Here is a 21,401-nt window from a genome sequence, read left to right on the forward strand (position 1 = left end):
GTACAAAAAATACATTTATAAATATATATATTTATATATATAATATATTTATAAAATATTCTTATATAAATATTCTTTGAAAAAAAAAAAAAAAAAAAAAAAAAAAAAAAAAAATATGCTTGAAAACATTAACAAATATATTTACAAAAAAAAAAAATTAAAAGATAATAACTAATTATATTAAATATGTATGCTATTTTTTTTTTTTTTTTTTTTTTTGGAAAAAAAGCAAAATTAAATAATATATAAAATATATATATAATATATATATATATATATTTTTTTTTTATGGTAAGAATTCCTATTAATCCTTTCTAATTGTAGCAAAATACAAAGCGTTGACTGCATTAAAAAAAATATTCATATTTAGATTATTTTGTTTAACATGTTTGTACAGTTTTTTTAAATATTTTTCTTTATATATACGTTGTAATTTCCTAAATAAATAAAAATCCTTTTTTGTTAGAAATGGAAGTAGGGCACAATAATTTGCATATGGATTATTAACATTAAAATTGTTATTTATAGAAATAGGTATTATACTTGTATCATATAAGGTTTGATATATATCTTTAAATTCATGTTGCAAATTTATTGAACTTGTTAATATATCATCCTGTTCATTATGTAGATCTACTATATTATGTAATGTATCTTTCTCTTCATTAAATATATTATCTCTATTATTTATTTCTTGTTCTTTTCCTTCATTGTCATTTTCATTCATCTCCATATTATTATTATTATTATTATTATTGTTGTTGTTATTTGATAAATTTATATTTGTTCCTTGTATCTTTTCTTTTCTAGGTTCATAATTTGTTGGTCTACTTCCATATTTAATATAATTATCAACACTTAATACAATATCTTTAAATTTTTTGAAATCCAAACTAATTTCTATATTTGTTTTCTTTTTCGTTTTTTGTCTTTTAGTATTTATTATTGTATATATAGGTTGTTTCCTAGCTGGAAAAAAACAAGTCTTCTCATATTTATTAATACATTCCAGATTATAAATATTACCACTCTTTAGCTTTTCAAATATATTACCAACCTTCTTCTCATGCTGATTCTCATAATGAAACCATTTCTTTAAAAATGATTCAACAAATGAATCATCCACGTTGTTATTATTACCTTTATTAAACAATGAACTACTTGTAGATGTCAAATTATTAGATGAACCTTCATTTTTCTTACCATCAATCCTCATATATAAATCTTTAACTGCATATATACCTATCAGACTATAAGAGGTTTCTCCTCCTACAAAAGAAATAGGTATGATATAGGTCTTTGTTTGGTTATACATATCTTCTTTAAAATCATCAACACAATCATTCTCCTTATCAATATCATTATTATCATCATTTATATTATTCACATTATTTATATTATTCATATCTTTACGTTCCTCCTTTTTGATCCTTAACATATTATCACCTTTATTATCATATTTATTATCACATTTATTATCACCTTTATCATCACCTTTATCATCACCTTTATCATCACATTTATCATCTCCAATCATACCAGTAAGATAACTAGACATATTTTTCAACATATTAAGACAATTAAAAGGATCATTTGTAGCTCCCTTCACATTTGACTCTCCATATTCCTCAGTCTTTACCTTCATCACGCGGTCCTGAATTAATTCCCTCTTTATATGCTCAACACCTAAAACATCATCTATATTATTCGAAGATTTATCAACGTGCTCAGTCATATTATCCTTTCTTAAAGATAAATTCATATTTTTATCACAACCATCGTCAATATTTATATTAACACTAGTATTGTCTTTATTCTCATTTATTTGTTGCTCGTAAATACTCTTCACCTTAATCTTTTGTATAGAATCAAAGAGATAATTATTAAAATCTACATATAACATGCCATATTCTTTAATACAATTTAACTTATAATTATCCATAAGATATAAAAAGTGATTTATTATTTTTAGTTCTTCATTCTTGTCAAGGATATTTTTGTTATCCTGAGTTATATGTGAATGAATATATTTTTTTTCGACATGTTTAAATATATGATTATCGAATAAATTTTTTTTATTTTTTCTATCAATACATAAATCTTCAATATTTTCTATATTTAATCTATCAAGAATTTTTAAATATCTATTATTTCTTTCTTCGATAGATAAATTATAAGAATGAATATCTTTTCTTTCTTCTACAAACTTTTTTATGGTTAACTCCATTTTTTTATTTAAGATACCATATTTTAATATACCTTGGCATATAGGACATTTTATTATATTATCAGTATTCAACATATTCATATCTATATAGTTCATTTTTTTCTCATTTTCTTTAATAAAACAATTTAAAATATAAAATAATAAACAACTTCTACATACAGAATAACCACAGTTATTATTACAAACGATTATATAAGATTCTAATAAAAGATAATTACATAATTTACATAAAAATTCTTGTGGAATGTTTATTTTCTGTTTTTCTTCAGTATTTATAATTATTTCCTTTTTAGCTTTATGTGTAATAACATCTGTAATATTACTCTTTTTTTTAACTTGTCTATGAATTAATATCTTTGTGCCATTATAAATCTTATCATCATTGTTTAAAAAATTAATATTATTTTCTTTATTATTATAAATATTATCATTAATATTATTATTTATATTCTCATAGCCTGATTTATTGTAATATAATAAATTATTTTTATTTCCTTGATCACTCAAATTATCTTTTTCATTCCCAATATTTTTATTGATATTATTATTATTATTATTATTACTATCGTCCTCCTCAAAACTGTCTCCCTCTTTATAAATAGAAAAACAAATATCTATCTTATTGTTATAATTTATATTACTCTGTTTGCATAAAATATTCTTTAAATCACTAACCAAAATGTAATTATCATTCTTATTAATTTCCAGAAATCTCCAAAGACTCCTCTCACTGAATAATCTATATTGTATATACATATTTAAAAAATAAAACTTAAAAATTAATACGTATCCACAAATAAATATATATATATATATATATATATATATATATTAATATTTATATTTATATTTTATTCTTGTGGATGGAGGGGGAAATGTCCTTACGTTCATCAAATCACTCGTAATATAAACAACATGGATAATAAATTTATTATAATAAATATTTTATCTTTTTACATATATCTCAATGTATTTTATAAATGTAACATTTTTAAAAAGAGAAATATAAAAAGGTAAATAACAACATTTATATTAAACAGGTTATAATAATAATAATTTTGACTATTTATTTATATATATTATATATTATATTATTTTTATACTAAATATATTACATAAAAAAAAAAAAAATATATATATATATTTTAAATACTATAAAATAAAAGTAATACATACATATATATATATATATATATATATATATATATAAACTAAATATATCGTATAATATTATAATATTTAATGTTATTATTTTTTTCGTTCGACATTCTTCTCTCCCTCTTAAGGGAAAAAGAAACATATAAAAATAAAATATATATAATATATTATATATATATTTATTTCTTATTTTGAGCCTTTTATTTTATAAAACATTCTTGTCATTTTTTATAAATAAACATTATATTTTATCTCTTTAAAAATATGATGTTATATATTCAAAAGATAATTATATCGTTATCAAACTTTTATAAAGCTATTTTTACATTTTACTTATAATATAATAGAAAGAAATTATTATTTTTCTTGTTTTATTAAAAAGTTCATACAAAATTAAAATAATTTATTTACAAACACATGACATATATTATATATATATATATATATATATATATAAAGGTTCTCTTTTTTTTTTTTCTTTCTTTCTTTTTTTTTATTTGTCGTTCGAATGAAGTCTTTTAAGGATATACATATATAAAAAGGTAAATATAAATATATATTTATATATATACATTTATATTTATATTTATATTATTTATATATTCATCCTTTTCAAATACATACCATCTTTACAAATAATTAAAAAAAAAAAAAAAAAAAAAATAACAAATATTTATTATTATGTAACACAAAATATATAAAAAGAAATAAATAACAAAAATTATATTTTTTTAAATGTAACTTTTAAAAATAGTAGCAACACAAAATTAAATGTGAATACTATTACAATATAAGTATTGTTATATATGTATGTATATGTATATATATATATATATATATTTTTTTTTTTTTTTTTTTTTTTTTTCTTTGTCTGCTTCTTGTTTTAGTTTCATTTCACTCTTAATAATTATCAAAATATACAAATTTTTTTACAATATAACAATGACCTTTTTATTTTTACATTTATTTTTATTTTTACTTTTACTTTTACTTTTACTTTTTATTTTTTTTTGCATATCCAATGAATTATTAAAATCAAAACCTTTATACTTACCATTATGATCAACAATTTTTAGCTTATTTAATATACGTATTACATCATTAATATTTACTTTATATGAACCAAACATATAAGTATTATAAATTTTTTTTTGTTTTGTTTTTTTTCTAAACTCATAAACCTCTTTTATCACATTTTTTTTTTTTTTTTTTAATTTTCTTATTCTTTTTAACTCTTTCATATGTTTGTTACTACTCTTCAGTTTTATAAAACCATACTTATTTAAAATATTTTTACATTCCTTTTTACTTTTACTTTTACTTTTATCTAGATTCATATTATTATTTACACATGAATTAACCATATGATGATCAGTATCACTTAATATAATGTCTCCTCCTTTATCATAATCCAAATTATTTTCCTTCTTAAAAATATGATCATTTTGTTTTTTTGTTTCATTATATTTTTCTTTATCATCCTTATTATTTATACATAACGTACTACACTCTTCTGTAAACATATCCTCTTTCTCTTTTTCTTCACACGTTTTTCTATATATAGATGATTTATTATATGATAAAAAATTCATATACTTAAAAAGACATAAACCAAAACTCACACCCGTCATGAATAAAAGATTTTCATCGAAATATAAAAAGTCGTAGCTATTCTTATCATAATAATAATTATTATTTATGTAATGCCTATTCATATTGTCATATCTATCATCTGATTTGACATCACCATTTGCTCTGACATCACCATCTGCTTTGACATCACCATCTGCTTTGACATCACCATTTACTTTTATATCATCTGCTTTTATATCATCTGCTTTTATATCATCTACTTTTATATTACCACCTATTTTTTTATCATCACCCCCATTGTGACACCTCTCAAAATAATTCTGAATATAAAAAATATCCTTCTTCTCATTATACATTATATTAAAATCCTTTCTTATCTGTATTCCAAACAATGAAATCTCAAACGTATAACTACAATCAATTCCAAACTCCTGAACACCTATCAATCTTGCACTCCCCTTGTTTTCATTGTCTGCTTTATATACCGTGTCAACAAGAGAAAACCAAGGTAATGCCTGAGAAAAAATTTCTGGAAAAACTTCACAGATCTTTTTATTGTTTACATAATTACAAGTACCCTGATTACCATATATAAAACAATTATATTTTCTTGAATGACTATGAAAATCACAAAAAAATATAATCTTATTTTTCTGACTAATATTTTTTATTAAAGATTTTGATGAATATATTGTAGGATGAATATATGCTATCGGATTTGACCACTGTCTATTTAAATCAAAACCATTATAACAATATCGATTATGTCCTAAGATAACCCCATCAATATTTAACATAGGTATTATTATAAATATAAACTTCTCACGTAATATATGTGCATATATATTATTAGATATAATAAAACTAATAAATCCATGTATTGAATAACTAGAATTTGTTTCTCCTGGATGGACTCTAGCTGTTAACACAATTATCTTTTTTTTCTTTTTTTTTTTCTTTTGAGAACAATTTCTTTTTTCATCCTTTCTTTTACATATTAAATTATTATCACAATTTTCTTCAAATCTTTGTATTTTTGTCATTCCATTATTTTTCTTATTCTCTCTACTGTAAACATAATCCTTTTTTAAGAAACTCTCAAATTTCTTCATAAAATGATTAGACGTATACATTTTTTTTTTACACCATTTCATTTTATTTAAAAAATTATTACAATCCATTATACTCTTTCTTCTTTTCATATGTTCATTTAAAACAAAGTTACATTTATCATTTAAACAGCAAAAAAAATTATTTTTTTCTCTTTTCACATTATGACACTCATCATAACAACAATTATAAGAATAATCTTTATCATCCTTACATTTTATTATATCATGTTTTTCTTTTTTCTCTTCACAACATATATTTTTTTTTATATCCAAACATTCTTTATCCATATTATCATATTCATTTGTACATCCATTTTTCATATCATCAAATAAATTATTATCCACTTTTTTTATTCCCAATTTTTTACTTGTTAATATATATTTTTTCTTCTCAATCTCCTTTCTTACAACATTGTTACTTATATCCATTGCATCACATAAATTTTCATCATTTAAATTGTTCCTTTCTATAATATTTTTCTTTTTCTTTTCTAAATCTTCTTTTAATTCTTCTTTATTATATCCTTCTTCACTATCATAATTTGTTATGCATAAAACAGGACAATCAAATCCACATGAAGTTTTACACAATGTTTGTTCTATATAATTAATAGTAGGGTGACCCTTCAAAAAATTTCTTATCAAACATAAATATTCATTCAAATAAGAATATGTATATGGATAACAACTTGCAAAATATACTGTATCATATTCATACATAAAATCATAACTAAATTCTAAAGTATACGTATTATAATTATAATATTCCATACTATTTTTTTTTATATTATAATGCTTACATGAATTGTTTTTTATATATTTTATATCATATGTATTTCTTTGCCATTTTATATTTTCTAATTTATATTTACATTCTGAAAACGATAAAGGAGAATGACCATATTTATATAAAAAAAAAGGTTTTGCCATATTCTCTATTTTAAATCTAACAGTAAATGGTTTTTCTAATTTCTTTACATTTCTAACAGTAAATTTATCACATGCATCTAACGAATATTTGCCATTCCCTCCTGGATTTCTATCTATTTCTTCATTATTTATGTCATTCAAATATTGATTCATGCACCTTTGTTCCCTCCACTTGCTATATATAATATTATTACTATTGATATTATTAATATTTTTGATATTTTTGATATTATTTGTATGTATATTATTTGTTCTATTATCCACTTTATTTACATTACTGTTTATATTATTACCTGTACCGTTCAGGTAATTATATACAACTTTCATATTATCCCCCATATGAGTAATATCCTTATTATACATTTTCATTTTATATAATTCATTAGTATAATATTCATTTGGAATATAACTAGCACTGAAATAGAACCACTGATTTTTTTTCTCGTTCATTCGAATATCCTGATTAAGGAATAAAGAATACACTTCTTTGTCTTCTTCCTCTTTTATTACATATTTTAAATTTGCGGATTCAAATTTTGAATTAAATAATATATGTCCTTTAGGTATATATAATTCTTTTATTTTTTCATCATTCATGTTGTTCACTGGAGGATAGATATATTTATATTTATAGCCTGGTATATTTAAGCAGTAGATATTTTCTATTTTTTTTTCGTAACAAGGAAAAGAGAAATTCAAAGGTTGTTTTATATAATCATATGGATATTTATTTAGACAATCCTTCATATTATTATTATTATTATTATTATTATTACTATTAATATTAATATTATTATGTTTTAATCTTGTTGTCTCTATATCATCATATGTGTTACTACTCTCATAAACATCATTATGATTCCCATTAATATATTCATTTTTATTCTGCTTTATATATTTATTTCTTTTATAAATTATATAATGACTAAGGAAATTGTCGTGATAAGAGAAATGTCTTTCATTTATTCTTTTCTTATCATATTGTTTATATTTATTTTTACATATATTCAAAAAATTATAATTCAGTATTTCATCTAGTTCCTTTAAATTTTTTAAAAATAATTTTTCATTAATCCTATTTATATTTTTCCAGTTATGTTTAATAAAATATTTTAAATTTTCAATTTTTCTGACATCATTGTGTTGATTATATTTATTAATATAATAATCATCTTCTTTTTTATCACATTTATTAATATAATCATTATTTTTTTTAATATCTGTATCATATAATATAGATGGAAGTTCTACGTGTATATCTGTATTTTCATATAATAATTTATAATCCTCATGATATACTACCTTAACTATATTTTTGATATTCTTTTCATAAGATAAATTAAACATTTCTTCCTGCATTTTTATATTATCATTAGACTGTTGAATATTTTTAAATGATAATAAACATAAATCCTCATATTGTTTGTCTCCTTGTCTTTTATTTTCTTCATTTTCTCCATTCTCTTCTAATAACAAATTGGTTTGTTTGTCATCTTCATCGTTCTTTTCTTTATTCTCATTATTTTTATTATCATTCCTTACATTTAAAATATCAGATATAGAATCATTGTTAAAATTATTATAAGTAAAACAGTAAACACTATTGCCACTGTCTTCATTTTTAAAAAGCATTCTACGTTTTAAAAAAAAAAAAAAAAAAAAAAATTAACGTACAACGAAACTCTTAAATGCTTATCCTCATATATATATATAAATATTATAATAAAAGGGAAAAAATAAAAAAACCTCCTATTTTTAATAACATTCAAAAAAAAAAAAAATAAAATAAAATAAAAATAATAAATATATATATATATATATATATATATATTTGATGAATCTTAATATATATATTTACTAATTCATTATTTTTATTTTTATTTTATTTTATTTTATTTTATTATTTTTTTTTTTTTTTTTGCCCTGTGCACTGGTTTGCTAACATAAGAAAAATAATATAAATTAAATATATAAATATTATATATATATATATATATATATATATATTTTTTTTTTATATATTATTTATTTTCATAATATAAAATCAAAATTAAAAACCACAACAAATATTTAAAAAAAATAAAATAAAATAAACTTAAAAGCTCAATCTCAATGTTTATATATATATAATTATATATATATAAAAATTTCAAATATATATTATAATATATATATATAAACACGTACTTATGTGTACTCTTTACATAGTTTAAGGTCTTGAATATTAAAAGATAGTTTATAATCTATATTATTATTCAATATATATATATAATATAGGTTGTATGGTTTATTTTAATATTATTTTATTCTAAACAAAAATAATAATTACAATATATAAATATATAATATATTGAACAAAAAAAAAAAAACCTTACATTAATATATATATATATATATATATATATTTTTATAATGTGTCCGCTTTTATAAATAGATATATATTATATTCACATTAATATTTAAAATATTAAGATCATAAAAAAAATTATACTATCATAATATTTATTATGATTTTATTATATATCTGTTCATTTATATATATATAAGAAACACGAATTTTTTTTTTTTGAAAATAGATATATTTAGTAAGGTTAAAAAAATATAATTAATAACAAGGTCCATATTAAATTATATCACTATATATGTTTTTCTTTTATTCTATATTCAAAAATGTGAGTATTATACACTGTCACAAATATAAATATATATATATTTTATTTATATGTTAATATATATTATATATATTTATATATTTTTTTTTTTTTTTTATTTATTTTTTTTTTTATATTACAATAATTTCTTTGGAATATAGTTATAATTACCTTTCTATATAATACAATGAATTGCTCTAACGAATTGAATGTTATTAATCTCATAATTTCTCTGATAAAAAATAATAAGGTTAATGATGATTTATTAAGTGTAAAAAATTTATATACGTTAATAAAAACAAATACGGTTCCTATATCTTTAAAATTATATAATGAGAAACAAAATATATTTGTAAGCATATGTACTATTCTGTGTAATAAATTAAAAGTATACTTATATAATATATTATTCAATAGTACAGAAGACGAAGAAGAAGATGAGGAAAAAAAAAAAAAAAAAAAATTTATAAAAAAGAATTCATTTTTATGTAATCAAGATTATGTTGACAATTATTCTTTCAATTATTCTGTCGATTATGATATATGTAATAATATACCAAAATCATTTGTAACTATAGAATTTTTTTTAAAAAATCTTACTTTGTGTTTTAAACATATTAATGATAATGAAGATAAAGATAAAGACATACATAAAAATAAGGATGTTATATTCCTTACATGTATTAATAATATATCCATATTATTAAATATATTTCAAAATAATGATAGGAAGAATGATAAAATATGTAATGAACATTTTTTTCTTATAATAATAAAATATATAAAATATTTATTTCTTCATATATATAATAACCAAAATATATACAATGATAAAAATAATAAAGAAGTTTTCTATTCTTGTCTAACATCTATAATTAAAAATTTATTAGAAAATATAATAAAACAAAATAAAAAAATTAAATATAAAACCTTAAAGTTATTTTATTTAATACATCAAAAAATTCAAGATATATATATAATAGATATATTATTTAATAGACTCTCCTTATATTTATTTCTTCTATATAAAACGTGTGAACAATTAACAAATATAACCAATTTTATACTCAAAATATTTGTTATCTCATCTAATCAAATACTTTTATATTATTATAATAAAAATAAAATATTAAATGATAATAAAGAAATCGATGAAAGGACACCTAACAATTGTGCTCATATTAATGTGTATTATAAAAAATATAAGTTCTTCTTACAAGAAAATAAAAAAAAAATATACAACTCTTTATTAACCTTGGAAGGAAAGCAAAATGTAGATAATCATGATAATACAAAGAATCTATATATATATATAAATAAACAAAATAATAAAAATTATGAGAATCATAAAATAGAACATACACATATTATAGATAATAACAACAACTTGATACAACAATACAATCATGTAAATAAATTAAATTATAATCCACATAATTTATCAAATATTTATTTTTTCTCTTATTATATACTAACTAATTATAATAAAAATATAAAAGATATATTTCCATTATGTAAAGTTATTATAGAGCATTACCCTTTTTTAAATAAAAATCTTGTACTTATGAGTTTCATTTTTATACTATCAGAAATGTTTTATGATAATAATGAACATTGGTTATATCACTTGAATCTCCTATATGAAAATGGGATCACCAATTATTTAGAAAACTGTGATATAAGTGCAGACGACGTGCAAAATGTCACACGTATGTTGAACGATCAAATCAATGACAATAATAATAATAATAGTAATAATAGTAATAATTTTAATAATAATTGTCATTATAATAATTGTAATTATAATAATAATGATCATCATCCTTATGATCACACATTTAATCATCTTAAAAACGTAAAAATAAAAATACCACAACATGAGCACCAAAAATATATCAACCAAAATAAATTGGCACCTCTTTATAATGACTTGTCTTTTATTTTTAATCATTTAATAAAAATGATAAAAGAAGATGATCAAAATAATAATTATATTATAAATAATATAGAAAACTATTCAGTGGAATCCTTAAATTATTACATTGAAAATTATTATTTCAAATATATGTTTAATATTTTTTTATTTAAAAAGAAAGAAAATAAATATATTCTCAAATATTTAAAAGGTTATATCTATTATAGATATATATTCAATGTGATAAATCATAATTCATCTCCTGAACATTTTAATATCTTCAATTATATAGTAGATTTATATATAGTCTCCAATTTTAATTGTATACAAAATGAAAGTGTTCTTCTTTCATCATCTACACAAAAAAATATTTTAAGTGACAATAATATTATATATTCTCTAGACTTTTTTGTTCAACCACATAATACAAACAGTTATGATAATCTTAAAGAAAATGTGCAACTGACTAATGTGTTTAATCAAGAGAATGAAAGGACTTCCTTATCCTTTGAAAAATTTAAAAACATAAAGGAAGCTTTTAAAAATGAAAACATCACGTTAGGGCAAAATAAAATAAAATAAAATAAAATAAAATAAAAAATATAAGACGCACATATATATATATATATATATATTTTTATATATATATTTTTTTTTTTTTTTTTTTTTTTTTTCTTTTTTTTTTTAGGCTTATCAACGAGGTCAGCATGTTCTCTCTTCTTTTTATAGAACAAAATATAATAGACAACTTCATAGATGATGTTATTTTATCTGCATGGAATGACCTTGAAAGAAATAAAAAAATAAAAGATCATGTGAATTATAAAACAGATACGTCAGAACATATGAACAACAAATCATCTTATAATTTTATAAAAAAGTGGTGGGAAGATAATTACTACTCTGTTGATAATAAGGACACAAATAAAATAAAAATAAAAAATGATAAAAAAGATGATGAAAAAAATGATGAAAAAAATGATGAAAAAAATGATGAAAAAAATGATGAAAAAAATGATGAAAAAAATGATGAAAAAAATGATGAAAAAAATGATGAAAAAGATGAAGAAAAAGAGAAATATATATTAAAATATAAATACTTGCATTTCCTCAATTATTATTTGGACTCCTTAATTCTTATGACTTATATCTACCTTCAAATAAATATAAGAAAAATTAATAAGGAATCTATAAATTTTGAAGTTTATTCTAATTCGGATATAGACAATAACAAAAAAAGTGATACTACTACTCATAGGAGTGATAGTACTAATAACAAAAAAATAATAAATTATTATATTAAAGCTATACAACACGATATAATGAAACATATCTTAAATGAATATTATCCTATGCTTAATAATTATTTTAGCTTAGCTATACTAATCAAAAGAATTCACGACAAAAGAAATATTAAAAAGGTGATAGAGAAAATAATGCTTTTTCTTAGTTCTAATAAAGTAAAAAAAAATTATAATAATTTAAAAAAAGAGAATATACAAAACAATACAAATCATGAATATATGAAATATTATACAACACTTATAATTATTTGTTTAAATAAAGCTTTCTATATATCATATTTATGTATGTATCATGATCTAATAGAAAAAATCTTCATCAAAAATTTTGTTTATTTACTCTTAAAAATTAATAATGCATGCAATTATAATAAAGAACTAGCCAAATATACTATAATAAATATATATTATTATATGAAGCAAAACAAAACAAAACAAAAAATTAAAAATATAAAAAATGACACACAAATAAAGCAAGTGTATAATTATAATGTTTATGATAATGAACACATAAAAGAAAAAAATAAAAATAAATATAAAAATAATAATATTTTATCAACAAATGAAAATTCTTATCCTATTAATAATATACAGCAACATCAAATAAAGCACATAATTAATTATCATCATGATGTTTTGTCTTCATATATTTATAAAAAAATTATTAATATAGATTCATTTAAGAATGCCACAAAAATATTACAGTTAACACAGTTCCTAGTTCAATATGATTATTATACTTATATATACAAAGATGTATGTCTTAATATTATTAAATATACTAAGCAAACTCATTTTTCTTTTCAAAGTAAAGAAATTAAAAATGATCTATATTTCTTAATCCTACAGTTGTTTAATTGCATTCTTTATTTATATTATAAATATATTAATCACAACAGGATATATATATCTGATCAAAATCAATATTTTGAATATATAAAAGAATATATCTTAAAGGGATATATCCATATAAACCTTCAGCATCTCTCTCAAAAAAAAAAAAAAAATCAACAACACCTCGATTCATCGAGAAATACAAATGATGTTGTAATTAAAAAGATTAATAATGATAATAATAATATAAACAAAGAACTTAATAATAATAATAATGATAATCCTTATATTATTAAGACTGTTCAAAAAAATCATTCAACTATATTCCATCCAATTGAAGAAGAGAAAAAAAAATTATGCTTACAAAATTACATTTTATTTAAATTATATGAAGATATATTTAATCAAGATTATAAAAAAATTATAAACAACGAAAATATAAAGAAAACAAATGAATATAAAATTAAAGATCTTATAAATAATTATATAAATAACCTAAACAAACATATAAATAAAACAAAAATTGTAAATCTACTTATTGATGATGATTTCTATGATTTAAATGATCAATCAAAAGATATAAAACACAATAACATAAATAATGCTAAAAATTTAGATGATAATAATTATTTTAAGCATTACAATCAAAACAATTATATGTCTTATAAAGACATTCGATATACAACATCTCACATATTTCTATTTGCAAAGGTTTTCCTTTGTAGTGAAAAGTAAGATTCATATAAATCGAAATTAATTATGCACTCAATGTGGAATCTTCTTATATAGTCATAAAATATATATATATATATATATATATATATATTTTTTATATTTTTATTTTTTCGTGTAGCTTGTATTTACGTTTCAGTGCTCATCTTTGCATCCTCAGATGCCTCTATATTTTTTCCACCAGACTTTATGAGCTCTACCCTAAGATTCATCAGGTAAAAATAAAAATAAAAATATTATATACATGTTTAAGAAAACAAAATAAAAAGCGTTATAAATTTGTTTCCTTTATAGATATGGGAATATATGAAGATAAATTTTTATAAAAACTCATATATGAATGATATCCTTGTTTTGAAAATAATAAATTATATAATAACAATAGATGACAAATTTTCAGTGGACAGGTAATAAATATAATGCTACATGAAGGGGTATTCTATAAAGTATATATATATATATATATATGTATGTATACCTTTTATATATATATATATATATATTTTTTTTTTCCTATCACTTTTATAGAATTATAAATGATATGTTCCCCCAAATATTCGATAGACTAAAAACATTCGAAACGAATAAAGAAATATGTAAACAGAGTTATGAATACAAGTAATATATATTTATTATGTTAATAAATATATATATATATATATATATATATATATATATGTATGTATATGTATATATTTATATATGTTTATTATATTTCATTTTTATAATATTTTCATTTGCAGATTTTTACAGACCACCTTACTATTTTTTTTAAACATTTCAAGACAAGAACAATATTTCGAAAAAACTCATTCCGATATATTTTTTTTCTGCTTAAAATGTCTCAATAAAATAATGAATGAAGAAATAAGAAAGATATCTTTAAATATAATATGTAATTTATATCTTAATGATATCCCTAAGGTTGGTTTATATTACTATAATATTTGAGAATATAAAAATATAAGCACACATATAAACAAATAAAAACAAATATAAACAAATAAAAACAAATATAAACAAATATATGTATTATATATATATATATATATATATATGTGTGTGTTTTATTATATTATTTTTTTCTTTTATTTGTAGATAAAGAAAGGTATTGATAGTATCATATGTATCAAGGAAAGGATTAACTTCTTACACGATGATAAAAAATATATTACTGATAATATATTTATCAAAGAAAATGTAAACGATATAGAAATAATAAATGGATTAAATTCTTTATCATGTATATTAAATATAATAACTGTAAAGGAAATTATTTCTTTAATAATTCATATAGATATTAGTTCTCTTCATTTTCTTATCTTTTATATGTCTATATTAAATGAGCAATATAAATATAAATGTAGATTCAATCAACACACTCTCATAGTGTTTGATCATTTTAAGGGTTAATAAAATTATACATTATAAATAATATTATATATATATATATTATATGGGTTCCTTTTGATCATCTTTTTTTGTCACACAATTGTTATATAAAAATTAAAATATATATATATATAATATATATATATATATATTTTTTTTTGTTATTTATTTTTTAATTTTTAGTTAATATAACTTCCATAAGGAAATTTTTTTTTTTTTTTTTTTTTTTTTTTTTTTTTTTTTTTTTTCTTTTTTTTTCCTAAAATTTGTTCGATAAAACATTGATATATATATATATAAAATAATTTAATATATATAAAAATAAATAATTAAAAAATTTACTGATATAATAAATATGATCCTATTTGTATAATTTAATTTTACCTTTGAGGCATATATAAATATATGTATATAATAAATAATATATAATATATATATATATATATATATCATATATTTATTTTATTTTTTGTTTCAAATTAATAATATATAATTTATGTGTTGTTTAATTTATTATTTTAATTTTTAATTTGATATAGTTTCTACATTTTTATAATTTTTAGTGTATGGAAAAATTATTTTACCCAGGCACATAGTTCTTTCATCTAACGTGTAAATGTATGTTTCTTTCTTCTCATTAAATTTTTGTTTTTATATTACTTTTTATTTTCTTTTGATTACATTATTTACAAGAAATTGCTTATGTTTTGTTTCAAATGAAAGAGAAGAATCATACAACATAATATTAACAAAAGAAAAAAAAAAAAATAAAATAAACAAAACAAAATACTTTCTTTATAATTTTTTAAAAAAAAAAAAAATAAATGTTAATCCATATTATAAAACCATTCGAATATTACCTGCAAGGGACTACTTACCCTATTGTCAAAAAAACAGAAAGGACTATAACAAAATAAATATAAAACTAAAAGATAAAAATAATAAATATGATTATTATCATAATAAAAATGTATCAAAATATAATAATATAAAAATTCAAAATGATGATATAACTACAAGTAATAATCACAGGAATATGTCCAATTTATTATCCAAAAAAAAAAAAAAAAAAAAAAAAAAACCAACCTTCTCAAAAAAAGAAATGTTAAGAATAAAGAAAAAAAATGATAAGTTCAAATTTTTAAACAAAAAAATTAAAAATATATATAAAAAAAAAGAATCACACATTAAACATTTAAAAGATAATATAAAAGGTAATGCACATCAAAATGATAAAGAAAATATTTTTCTTTTAGATAAACAATCAAGTGATCATAATTATAAAAGTAATATAGAACAACAGAATCAAGACAATAATCATTCATATGATGAAAAAAAAAAAAAAAAAAAAAAATTACACAAATTTAAAAGAAATAAAAAACAAGAAAATATATTAAATATGTTTGAAAACAATCTAAATTATTCAATAGATAAATTAAATAAAAAAACAAAAAAATATGAAATATTTAAACAAAAGGAAAATATTAAAAATGATGTACTACAAAATGAAATACTAAACAAAATTCTTTCAAAAGAGACAACATCAAAAAATATTATAAATAATAGCAAAAAAAATAAAAATAATAACAAAAAAAATAAAAATAAAAATAATAACAAAATAAATAAATATGTTAACAAAAAAAATAAAAATGTTAACATACAAATTTCAAATAATAAAATATATAATAAGAAAGATATAAAGCAAAACACAATAGAAATACCTATAAACAATAGCAAACATAAAAAAAATATATCGAATAATAAAAATAATTACACAAATGAAGACAAATTTAATATTAATTGTGAACATGGAAAAAACAAAATTAAACATTACATCGATGATATAACAAATCAATATAATCAAAAAAATATTACACTTGAAACAAATATAAATGAAAATCAAAAAAATAATAATCAAACTCATAATTATTATAATGATCATCAATATATTCATACTAAAAATGTTACAAACGATCATGAAAATTTTATATCAAATAATATAACAACAAATTCTCAAGTTAATAATAATAATCAACCCATTCCAAACATACAAGAAATTTTTAAAGTTTCTAAATCTATTGATAATTTTAGAAGACAAATACAAATAAAAAATAATGCAGAAAATAATACAGATGCAATAAAAAAAAGATTACAACAATATGATTCTATAATTGATTTTAATGCAAATAAAAATATTGTTATAACAGAAGATGTCTCAGAAAAGGAAAAAAAAAAAAAAAAAAAATTAAATTACACATTCTATGATGTAGGTATATATGATAACTTTATTAACATATATTTAAAATATAATGATATTAATTATACTACTGACCATCAAGCTAAATATATACCTATGATACTTTTCTTTTTAAATAATGTAAATGTTGATCTATACAATTGTTATAAAAAAAGGATGACATGTGATCATAACAATATTGTAAATCAAAACTCTAATATTATATCAGAGCAAAAAAAAAAACTCCTTTCAACATATGATATATCAAATGTGTGTTCTCCTGATCAAATGGTAATAAATAAAAAAATGGATCAACAACAAAAGGATACATCATGTAATATAAATAATAATAATAATAATAATTTTTTTATTGAAAACAATCAACTTGTTAATTCCAATTCATCTATCAAAGATAATACTCTCGATTCTAAACAAAACCACGACATCTCTAATGAAATAAAATTTCTAAAAGAAGGTCATATAAAAGATAATGAAAATAATTATATAGATGATTATCCTGATGATAAAGAAAAAACATCAAATGTAAAACAAATTCTTTACGTAAATAAATATAATGACAAATTAAAAAAATTAATAAGAACGTTCTTCTTACATTGTCCAACAGGTACAGGTAAAACATTTATATATCTACTACCCCTCTTCCAAGAAATTAGTAATTTTAATTTTTTACAATACGAAAAAAATCAAATACAAAAAAATAAATCATATGATGAAAATAATTTATTCGATAAACACAAATTCTTTTATGCTAATAAAAATATAAATGAACAACTCACCTCCTTCGTTTGTGTAAATAAAACAGAAGAACAAGCTTTTATTAATTACAATATGGAACGAATGAAACACATATTCAACTATATAATAAATCAAAATAAAAAATATAATATAAAAACAGAAAACACGGCAAATGATTCTTTAAAAAATGAGAAAACATATAACTTTGATGAAAAAAAAAAAAAAAAAAAAAAAAAAAAAGATATTTTATTAATTACATATAATAAAGAACTTGCTGTTCAAATATATGAATTATATAAAGATATAATAAATTCTTTTTATAAATCATATGATGCTTCATTTTTTAAAAATAATAATTCAATCATATATCCCAGCTCCATACAAAAAGATGCACACATGCTTATAGAAAAAATAAATATCAATTTTAAAGCAAAATTAAATATGAATGTTCATTTATTAATAGGAGGAAATAATATTAAATATCAGCTTAAAAGTTTAAAAAAGAAAACAAAAAACAACAACAACAACAACAATAATAATAATAATAATAATAATAACAAAGATAATCATGTTAATAATAATATAGATGAGCATAATATTAATGATAAACACACAAATGAACAACATATACAATCATCATTTTATGATGAAGAAAATATTAACATATATATTGGAACACCAGGAAGATTACATAAATTAATACATGAGAAAAAAATCATCAAATTAAATAATATATCTACAGTCATATTCGATGAATATGATTTTTTTTTCAGCTCAATGAAAGTAAAAAACAATCTTAAAAATAAAGAAAATGTCGTAGAATTAGAAAACCAATTTTTTGCAAAACTATTAAAAAGTATTTATTTAAAAAATAAAGAAGAAGATGTACAAAAAAAAAAAATTATAAAAGATACAAATAATATACAACATTATAAAAATAACATCTCAGTTGTAAATGTTATTTGTTGTAGTGCTACGTCGGCTATATATCCATATTTAACATATACAAAACATATTATTACAACCAACTTTTTAAATAATTTATATTCTGAATTTATTAATGATAAATATATAACAGATCAAAATCATAAAGAAAGGAAACAAATTCAAAATAAGGATGTTACAACAAGTGATACTTCTATCACAAAAAAAAAACAAGAAATTCCAAATAATGAAAATAATAATAATAATGATGATGATAATTATAGTAGTAGTAGTTGTAGTAGTGGTGGTGATGATGATTTACATTTAAATCATCAAAAAAATAACGACACAAAACAAACAAATAATTCATTTATCAATTATAAAAGGGAGCAAATCATGTTAAACGATTTATTTAAAATAAACAGTATTGTAAATATGCCAAAAAATTTAATACACCTAAACTATTGTTATGATAAAAAAAACAAAGAAAGAAATAATAATGCTACAAGTAATTTCTTAAGAGTTCTTTTTTCTAACCCACTCAACAAAAACGTTTTAGTTTTCTGCAACACCAAGGTAAAAATGAAAAAAAAGAAATATACACAATGTTATTTAATATACATATATGTATATTTTTTATTTTGGCTGTTTTATATAGAAAAAAAAAAAAAAAAAAAAAAAAACATGACTTGTTCATGTTATTTTATGCATTTGTTAAATAAAACACCTGAACAGTACATACAATTATATTAATTCACTTAAATATATATATATATATTTCTTTTTTTTAGAAAAAAGTGTTGGACTTATGGAGTCTTTTCAGAAACCGATTTGACGTTGACATTCAGACAATATTTTCTCAGAAAGATAAAGGGAAAAAGAAGATATTCAAGGATATAAATTATGCTAATTTTTTTAAAAACGATTTGATTGATTATAAAAATTTAAAAAAGTACGTCAACTTTTTATTTATATCAACAAATTTGTTATATAGGGGTATCAATTGTATGGGTTTCACGACAATTATAAATTATGACATGCCTTTTGGTAACACAAAAAAAAAAAAAAAAAAAAAAAAAAAAAAAAAATTAATATAAATATATATATATATATATATATATATATATTTGTTAGATTTAATATTTTATATAGCATATAATTTTTTTATATATTACACATAATATATCTTTATATATATTTATTTATTACACTGCGCACAATATTTTTAAACATTATCATCCAATTTTAACATTTATCCTCTTTATAGACACAACAGAATATGTACATAGATGCGGACGAATAGGAAGAATAAACAACAAGGGGGCTATAATAAATATTTTTGAAAAAAAAATGAAAAGAAATTATAACAAAGAAATATTCAAAAAGTTAAATATCAAAACGTATGATATTGACTGTTATATGAATAATATGTTTACCTTTAAGGAAAAAATAAAAAGATAATAAAAAGTAAAAGAAAAAGAAAAAGAAACAAGGGACCCAATTCCAATAGCACAAAAATGAAGAAAATATATATATATTATCAATATATTTCATAATATTTTTATATTATATATATCCTATTTTTTTTTTATTTTTTTTTTTTTTTATTTTTATTTATTTTATTTTTTTTTGTTCATTTA

At 18.9% G+C, this 21,401-nt stretch overlaps 4 protein-coding genes across 4 annotated transcripts; 2 read left to right on the forward strand and 2 right to left on the reverse strand.

Annotated features, from left to right (window-relative positions):
• Window positions 1-304: 304 nt before the first annotated feature.
• Window positions 305-2,983, reverse strand: PADL01_0100900 (conserved Plasmodium protein, unknown function; the record flags this gene model as incomplete). Its single annotated transcript, XM_028685535.1, has 1 exon — window positions 305-2,983. One exon carries the CDS (start codon window positions 2,981-2,983, stop codon window positions 305-307), a length of 2,679 nt encoding a protein of 892 aa, XP_028536134.1.
• Window positions 2,984-4,314: 1,331 nt separating this feature from the next.
• PADL01_0101000 (zinc-carboxypeptidase, putative) lies at window positions 4,315-8,652 on the reverse strand (the record flags this gene model as incomplete). The annotated part of the gene is made up of 1 exon (XM_028680670.1): window positions 4,315-8,652. One exon carries the CDS (start codon window positions 8,650-8,652, stop codon window positions 4,315-4,317), a length of 4,338 nt encoding a protein of 1,445 aa, XP_028536135.1.
• Window positions 8,653-9,858: 1,206 nt separating this feature from the next.
• Window positions 9,859-15,866, forward strand: PADL01_0101100 (conserved Plasmodium protein, unknown function; the record flags this gene model as incomplete). The annotated part of the gene is made up of 7 exons (XM_028680781.1): window positions 9,859-12,143; window positions 12,275-14,452; window positions 14,575-14,668; window positions 14,748-14,860; window positions 14,982-15,071; window positions 15,197-15,377; window positions 15,552-15,866. 7 exons carry the CDS (start codon window positions 9,859-9,861, stop codon window positions 15,864-15,866), a joined length of 5,256 nt encoding a protein of 1,751 aa, XP_028536136.1.
• Window positions 15,867-16,461: 595 nt separating this feature from the next.
• PADL01_0101200 (ATP-dependent RNA helicase, putative) lies at window positions 16,462-21,222 on the forward strand (the record flags this gene model as incomplete). The annotated part of the gene is made up of 3 exons (XM_028680892.1): window positions 16,462-20,337; window positions 20,553-20,808; window positions 21,029-21,222. 3 exons carry the CDS (start codon window positions 16,462-16,464, stop codon window positions 21,220-21,222), a joined length of 4,326 nt encoding a protein of 1,441 aa, XP_028536137.1.
• Window positions 21,223-21,401: the final 179 nt, after the last annotated feature.

The sequence above is a fragment of the Plasmodium sp. gorilla clade G2 genome (genome assembly GCF_900097015.1).
Source record: "Plasmodium sp. gorilla clade G2 genome assembly, chromosome: 1".
Taxonomy (NCBI): Eukaryota; Apicomplexa; class Aconoidasida; order Haemosporida; family Plasmodiidae; genus Plasmodium; species Plasmodium adleri (nom. inval.).